Consider the following 8332-nt stretch of genomic DNA (forward strand, 5'->3'; position numbering starts at 1 on the left):
ATATATTATTATATTATTAAACTAAACAAATTAGACTATTAATTAAAAATATTAATTAAAAATAATAAATTCTGTTGCACTTAGACATACAATTTTTTCTTACCGATTGATCTACACATTTTTTATGGAAGAGATGGGAACAGGGCAATTGCCTAACTTCCTCTTTGCTTTTGTACTTGTTCAAGCAAATGCAGCATTCCTATCATCATACCAACTATAACTAATTTGTTACTTTAGTTTAATATTACAAAATTACTAATAATATAGATGGGATCAGGATTAATAATAATAATTTTTTTTTATATATTATCATCACGTAATATATTTGGCTAAATATATTTACATTATTAATGTATTAGAATTAAATCAATAAGTTAAAAATAAAATAAACATTAAAAGAAATTAAATTTATTACTTATTATTAAATCTAATTTTAAAAAATATAATATATATAATTATAGAAAAAATAAACACATCTAGAATATTTTTTATTCTCGTCTTTCCAATAAAATCTTTTAGTTAAAATCTGAATTGTAAACTTTATAAATTCATTATTAGCAAACTTAAAAAAGCTATTTAATTGAATGAAAGACAATAAAAAATATCAATCATGCTAATTGTACACAAAAATTAGCTATTGTATAGAATATATATTAAAATATACGAGTGCGCGATACATCCATGTAACCATATAATTAAGTTGGTCCCAGTCCAAATATAGTCATGCACATTAATGACGAGTGAAAACACGCGCTTGAAAACCCTTCGTTACTTCGCGCTCATTATGAAAAACGTTATTTCTTCCTCAACACAAAACCATTCCTTCTCTTCGAACCTGTCTCAAATTCACTCAAATTTCAGTGACTTTCTCTGCGAAAACCACTACTGGAGAAGAATCGCGAGAAGAGTTGGCAAGGAACAACCAGAAACAAACGAAAACAGCAACAAAGATTCGCATCCGCCTTCTTCTTCACGTGTTTTTTCCTTTATCTTCATTCTTTTGTTGTTATTGCTACTGTATTTTTTTTTGTCTTTTCCGCTTTCTCTCCCTGGTGAAGAAGCAGTAGAAGGTAAAGAGGAAGAGTTTTAAATTGTGTAGAACAGAAATGAACCCAAAAAAATATTTCTACATGCATAAGGACTCAATTGAACACACTAACAATCAAGTAAATCAAAATGAGCAACTCCACTGAATCGAGCAACATTCATGTGTTGAAACGTCATAAACATTCAATCATCAAGAATAGCATTTTTTCATGCAAAAGAAGTCAACTGAACACATAACAATAAGGTGAATCGAAATGACCAACACCACTGAACTGAGTACCAATCATGTGCTGAATAAAACGTGATAAACATTCAATCAGTAAGAAAAATATTTCTGCATGCATAAGGACTCAACTGAATACATTAACAATCAAATGAATCAAAATGAGCAACTCCACTTAACCGAGTAAAATGTTGGTGTTGTTGGTGATGATTATAACAAAAGAAGAAGAAGAATCTGCGTGCGAGAAGAAGAAGAAGAAGAAGCAGAAGAAGAACCTACGTGCGCGAATTTGAAAGAAGAAGGAGGAGGAGGAAGAGGAGGAGAAATACTATTCTTGTTAATTGAAAGTTGATCACCATTTATTCACCACATGAACATTGTTCGTTTTGGTGACCTTTGTGATTTTGATTCACCAAATGAATGTTGTTCAGTTCAGTGGCCTCCTTTTACTTTATTCAGTGTTTAAGATTATTGTGATAGCATGCAGCAATCATTTTCTAGCTGTCTCAACGTAATAATCTCATTCAACTGATTTGAAGTTGAATCATTCATTGTTTCTATTTAGAAGTGTAGATTGAAGAAAAAAGCGAAAAAGAAAAACGACGGAACTTATTACATTGAATTCAATGCAGATCAATAATGAAGAATGCGAGCAGAGAAGAAAAATGCGAACCGAGTAGAACGACGAATTTTATTAGGTTGAAGAAGAACGAAAACTCGAGAAGAGAACAAGGTTTATGTTATATGAGGTGCGTGTATAACAAACGCGTAAGAGAGTTGTGGAGACGCGTCTGATTGAAGCTACTTGGATAGCTTGGATGAAAAAATTACATAGATATAGATTTTTTCTGTATCAATAAAACGTATTTGAATTCAAAATTTTTTAATTAGAATATAAATTACTTGTATCTTAAATAATCTCTATTTATTGTTATATAGTATATACATTTAAATTAGAAAAAATAAATTAACAAAACTTAAAAAATATACTAATTTGATATAATTATTATTTAATTATAGCATGGTCAATTGGATTTTTAACTGGTTGAGTTGAAGCATTATTTCAGCTGTTGGATATGTTGGTTTTCCAATAGGATATTTTGCGGTGTATACAACCCACCATGTATGTGGAATCTTAATAGACACACAAAAGCCACTGAGCACTCCCATCACCACCACACACCGCATTCAACAAAGAAGAAGAAATGGCAATTCTGAGTTACTTAACGGTGACCGCAGCGGCCACACCAATGTCACCGGAGTCTCCGGGGTCAGCACCATTGCCGGAGCAGCCAAAGCAGACTAAGGTGATACTCCCAAAGAAGAAGCCGATGAAGTGGTCAACGGGTGTGGCACCAGGGGACTACGGTGGACCGCCAACCACCACAAAACTTCGCAAGTACTGGGGTGGCGAGGAGAAAGACCCTTTGGCCTCCAATGACTTCATGTGGAACAAGGACTTTGTTGGTCGTTTCAAGAGGCTGATTCAGGATCCCCAACCTGCCCCTCTTACACCTCCTAAGGTCTCATTTTTTCTAACTCACTCTCATTCTCATTCTCATTCTTGGTTATTATTGGAATTTTGTATGAATTTTTTTAACTCTAGTAACTATAGTTGTGAATTTGACTTGTTCAGTTAATCAATAACTCAACACTACACCAACTTACTTGGGTTGGCCGAGTAGTGAGCTCACTCGATGCCTTAAGTAAGTGTCGAGTTCAAATTCCGTCTTGTGCATGTAATAGTCTATTGGTTAGCAGCCTACCATTAAATAGAGCTCAAATCCACGATAGATTAACTTGTCGGGTTGGAGAATATCATGGGCAACTTAAAAAAAACCTCAACACTAAAAACACTTATTCGAATTTAAAATATTGAATTTTTTTTAGCCTGCAACTCTTGTTTCAGTCAACTCTCTTGGAGACCCTCATACTTGGCCTAACTGGACTTAGCTTTTCCACAGTAGATCAATTTTGTTTGTCTCTGGGTTTTTTCAATGTTTTACTCCTACTTGTAAATTGTAATCAATAACAATTTTGTCAGAATTTATTTAATTAATGTAGAGGAAGACCCAAAAGACCATACATGATGTGGTTAAATAGATCTACTAATAAACAGTTTCATTGTAGACGTGATACATGATAAGGCTCGATTCGGTCGCTTGATCGTATAGTCAAACTTACCTAGTGGGATAAGGCTTTGTTTTTGTTATTAATTAATGTGTAATAGTTAGATAATTATCCATTGTACAAATGTGTATATGCAGTGTAGTGAAACTAATGCTTGGTCTTGGTCTTGTACCTAACTTGGGTATCACAGATGTATTCCATCTATGTAACATATTCAGAATCATGTGATCAGAGAAACGAAACTAACAAGTGCATAATCGTTTCCTTTTGTGATCTGTTTTCGTGTGCATTTGTTTTTGAGCTTGTGTTCATTTAGCTAATGAGTGTTGTGTTGTGCAAGCATAGAAAATGCATAAATAGGCATTTTGTTTGGGTAGAAATGGAAGATGAGGTTAATTAATTTAATGAAACCACGAATTAATCACGTAATCATTATTCTGCGGCACTTCTTAATTGTGTTGAATGTGTTGATTTACTCACAACAGATACACTCATCAAAGACCGTATCTTAACATTTATGGATGTCATAGAATTGTGTGAAGAGCAGTTACTTTGCTTTTTATTATTACTTCACTTAAATTTGAGCTTAGGAATCAGAACAACACAACACAACACAATGCAAGATTAGATATATAAGATGCACTTTTTATGGTCCTTGCTGACTAAAGCAATTTTTGGGGTGAAATGATTTCATATTTATTATGTTTGTTTGATTCTGACACAAATAAATTCCCTGTGAGCAGGAAGAGCCTTCTGGATTTCTAAGCTTAAATAGAGTTATGAGCCTTGACAGGTCTTGTTCTACCATATGCTAAATTCAAGTCTCTAGATGTGGTTGCATTATTCTCTTTTGGTTCTTTTCTTTATCTAAAGATATTCATTCGGATTGTGAATTGTAGTTTGGAAGTTGATTTAAGCAAAGAACTCTCAACTCCTGTAAACCGCACTCTAAACCAACAAATAGAGGAAGAAACTGATGTAAGTGATTTCTCTCTTCCATTGACTTTTCCCTGATTAGTATACCTCTGGAATTTAATGATTTATGATAAATCTTCAGTTTGTACTTATAATTTTCTTTTCCTATTGAGGTCTATATGGTATACAAGCTAAAGTAGCTTATAAAAATATAATACTCAACATTGATTTATAATGTGAATATGTGATTTATTCATCTTTTTTCCTTAATTGAAATGTTGGTCAGGTTACTAAAAGCAAGAGAGTTATATGGAAGCTGGCACCAACGCGCCGTGAGCAAGAAAAATGGGATAGAGCTACCAAGGCTGCAACCGGAGGCAGTGTATTGCTTACACTCTTACTCCCTATCTTTTTCTTAATAGATTAAAATAATTTTTAGCCAATTTAAGTAAGGAGAATAGAATATTTTAAGGTGTAATACATAGAGCTCAATAAATTTGACATGAAACAGGAAACTTAAGTCATATTTATCTATTTTAATATCTAAACGTTGCTTTCTAGTTTCTACTATACAAAGATCTGATATAGAGTAGCTATAGGATGTGATGTTTCGGGAAATAAGGCGTCCTCGTGAAGATCCGGAAGTATTGGCTGCTAAATCACAGGAGCAATATAATAAGGTACTTTACACCACTGTCTAGTCATTTTTTGTCGTTAGAAGTCATGTAAACTTCACTCTTGGTTCCTCTGCTTATTTGATTTCAGTTGAAAACAAAGTTGCAATTCCTTACATTGGGTATAGGTGGCGTTGGTCTGGTTTCAGCTTATGTTTCTTATTCTCCTGAGATTGCAGCTAGGTACTTCAACTTGTTCATAAATCTGTCCTCTCTTCACTGTTGCTATCAAATATGGAACAATTTAGAGCTAACATTCTTCTGATATCCATTAGCCTTGCAGTAAACATAGTAAAAGAAACGTAGCTATGAATCGGAAACTGTTTAACACGTGGCATAAGACATTGAACAGATTCTAGATTAGTTATAGTTTGTTATTCCTGACAAGGGTTAGTCATATTTCTTTATCATTATTATTTCTCAATGACTTAGACTTTTCTGTCATGTGTTCAGCTTCGGTGCTGGATTACTTGGTTCTCTGGCATACATTCGCATGCTGGGAAGTAGTGTGGACTCCCTAAAGACAGATGGTTCAAAAGCCCTTATCAAGTAATTAATAGATGATTGATATGCTATGGCGAATTTAGTTCAGTTCATAGATAAAGATGATTCTTTTGCCACCATGACTATTTGATTAATAAAGGTTAACGAGGAGTGTTAGGGGCAGCACTTTTGTTCAATTTTGGCCAGCACTTAAGCATCAAAAGGAAATTGAATGATTCTACACCATTAAATGTAGTCTCACACCATTAAAAACATCATTGATGGCTAATTGATGGTTAAAAACCACAAAATCTGCTAGTCCCCTAAACTTTCTTAAGTTTAATTTTGTTAATATGTTTTCCTTTATAGTTTATCTTCCACTGTTTTGCATATAATACTAAATAAGTAAAAATTGTATTTATAAGTATATCCTTTCTTATCAAGAAAATGTTAGCAATAGATGTCAGTAAAAATTTGGATTTTATTCTTAAATCTTATCTGTTGATGTTCGCGGCATATTCTTAATTGATGTTACTTGCAGGGGAGCAATTGGGCAGCCGAGATTATTGGTTCCTGTCATATTAGTCATGGTTTATAACCGTTGGAATTCGTAAGTCCTCTCCCGGTTTTCAATTCAACAATTATTTACTTTCTTAATGAAATCTAATTAATCCGCATACAAATTTTCTGTACCTCTTAGGGATCCAAGTATAGCACTTTTCTCTTTTATTTTTTAATTGTCTTTTATTCATGAAGCTATTTTAATTTAGTGTTGAGACAAAATATCCAAATGTCTAGATTTTGAAAGAATGGTTAAACCGTAGTTTTCTTCACTGTATGATATTGATAAGTCTTTATTTCTTTTCTTTTCTATTGGCAGAATTCTTGTTCCTGAATTCGGATCTATGCATTTAGAATTGATACCAATGCTAGTAGGCTTTTTCACATATAAGATTGCAACCTTTGTTCAAGCAATAGAGGATGCTCTCACCGTAGCTGTAAAGAAAACTTAAATATCATGAAAGTAATCTCTTCCTTCTGTCATTGAACATATTTGTTATATTTCTGCTTTCACATTATAGGCTTTTATATTTAATTACATCAAGATACATGATTAAATTACATTCATATACATCAAGATACATGGTGTTTCATTATTTTCCACAAATCTACCGTTGTCTCTTTTTTTTTTTTGTTTTTGGCATGTCTATAATCTGCTCTATTCTTTGGTTGGGATATGCGCCTCCATTACTCCTGACCTTCAGTTTGCTCAATTGCCAATCACGGCTTCTGCGTGATGTTGCCAGCGTTTTCAAAACCCCAAAAAGTAAGATAAAATAAAAAACTGCCCAGCATTCTAAAAGTTTTTTCTCAGTTGTCCAGCTTTATCAACCATGGAGCTACTATTGTTGATCCTCATGTTCAATATTGAGCCAGAAAAAAGGTTTAATAATTGTTTTGAAAACGACCTGGTTTCAGCTAGGGATGGCAATATGTACCCTACCCACGGGTACCCAATCCGATCCCACCCGATCGGGTAGGGTTGTCAACCCGATCCGCAGCGGGTAGGGTAGGGAGCGGATAGGATAGAGTGTGGGTTGAGTTTCAACCTTACCTGACCAACCTGCACTCTATATATGTATATGTTATATACTTATATAAAAATATATTTTAAGTGGATGTTGAACCAAAATCCTCTCACTAAATGCAAAAGATCTTTAGCTACTAAAAGAAAATCATTAATTGATAATTTAATATTTTTTTTACATAAAAATTAGTTCTATTTTAAATTATCATCAAGTTATATAATAATAGTGTATCTTTTCTGTAACTCGCAAGTAGAGTTAGAGTTGGATTCAAACCCTACTCTATCTTACTCATTGTCACCTCTAGTTTTAGCCTTCGTTGGATGCCAAATTAAAACGTCATCGTCTTACACTAGTCTTACGTGGCAAGAGAATGTTAGCTCATCATTGTGTTTGCTGAATCGGCGTTGGAATAGTACAATTGAAATTTTAGTGACCTATAGTATAGTTGGAATCTTATTGACCAATAGTGTAATAGTGTTTTGCTATCGGATAAAAATTTTATTCTAACCTTATGGGTTTTAATATCTTCAATCCAAATCTTATCTATATCTTACACTTTTCCATTCGATCCTATACGTAAGAAATAAATTTATAGTATTTGTTTCGATACGATAATATATTTATACGTACTGCTATAATAAAAACGTGAATAAATTTTAAAACGTGAATAAATTAAAATATAACACGTAAATTTTATTATCCACGTCAGGAAACTCCGCAATTGTATTTCAACTCACTTATATAGATTACCAAAATGACTAAAGAAAGATATAAGGTATTTTAGTATAAGAGACACGGTATATGTTTCAAAATCAGAGAATAAGGAAGCAAGAGGGAGAAAGAAGGGTCATCCTAACCTCACTTTTTATTCCCGAAGGTCCGAAACTAATGGCAAGCTATCTTGGGTGCAGGTTTTTTCAATCCTAAAGCCTTCTGTTTCAGAATGCACAACTATGGCGTTGCCTTTCTGATGATTCTGATTAACAAAATCTCTAGAAAGATTCATAAGGTTGGTGGAGAGATGGATACTGAAAGACTGAGACTGAGAGAGAGACTAAGAGACAGAGACTGAAATAAGTTTTAGTATTCTGTTTGGTGCCAAGTGAGAGACAAAAATTGAAACAAGAATAAAATTCTAATTTAATTTGCACAAAGGATAAAATTGAAATTAATTAATTAAAATGAGAGTATTTTATGTATAAAATATTATTAAAGTTTCAGTCTCTGTTTCTAAAAATATCAGTCTCTTGTGTCCCTACATTTTGGAGGCA

General features: G+C 33.1%; 1 protein-coding gene across 1 annotated transcript; it reads left to right on the forward strand.

Moving 5' to 3' along the window:
• Positions 1-2350: 2350 nt before the first annotated feature.
• Positions 2351-6629, forward strand: LOC107491916 (protein CONSERVED ONLY IN THE GREEN LINEAGE 160, chloroplastic). The gene is made up of 9 exons (XM_016112842.3): positions 2351-2793; positions 4144-4193; positions 4300-4378; positions 4602-4697; positions 4915-4995; positions 5081-5172; positions 5443-5538; positions 6014-6082; positions 6353-6629. The coding sequence occupies exons 1-9, from the start codon at positions 2476-2478 to the stop codon at positions 6483-6485; spliced, it is 1014 nt and encodes a 337-aa protein (XP_015968328.1). The 5' UTR covers positions 2351-2475; the 3' UTR covers positions 6486-6629.
• The last annotated feature ends 1703 nt before the right edge of the window (positions 6630-8332 follow it).

This window comes from Arachis duranensis, chromosome 6, assembly GCF_000817695.3.
Source record: "Arachis duranensis cultivar V14167 chromosome 6, aradu.V14167.gnm2.J7QH, whole genome shotgun sequence".
NCBI classification, from domain to species: Eukaryota; Viridiplantae; Streptophyta; class Magnoliopsida; order Fabales; family Fabaceae; genus Arachis; species Arachis duranensis.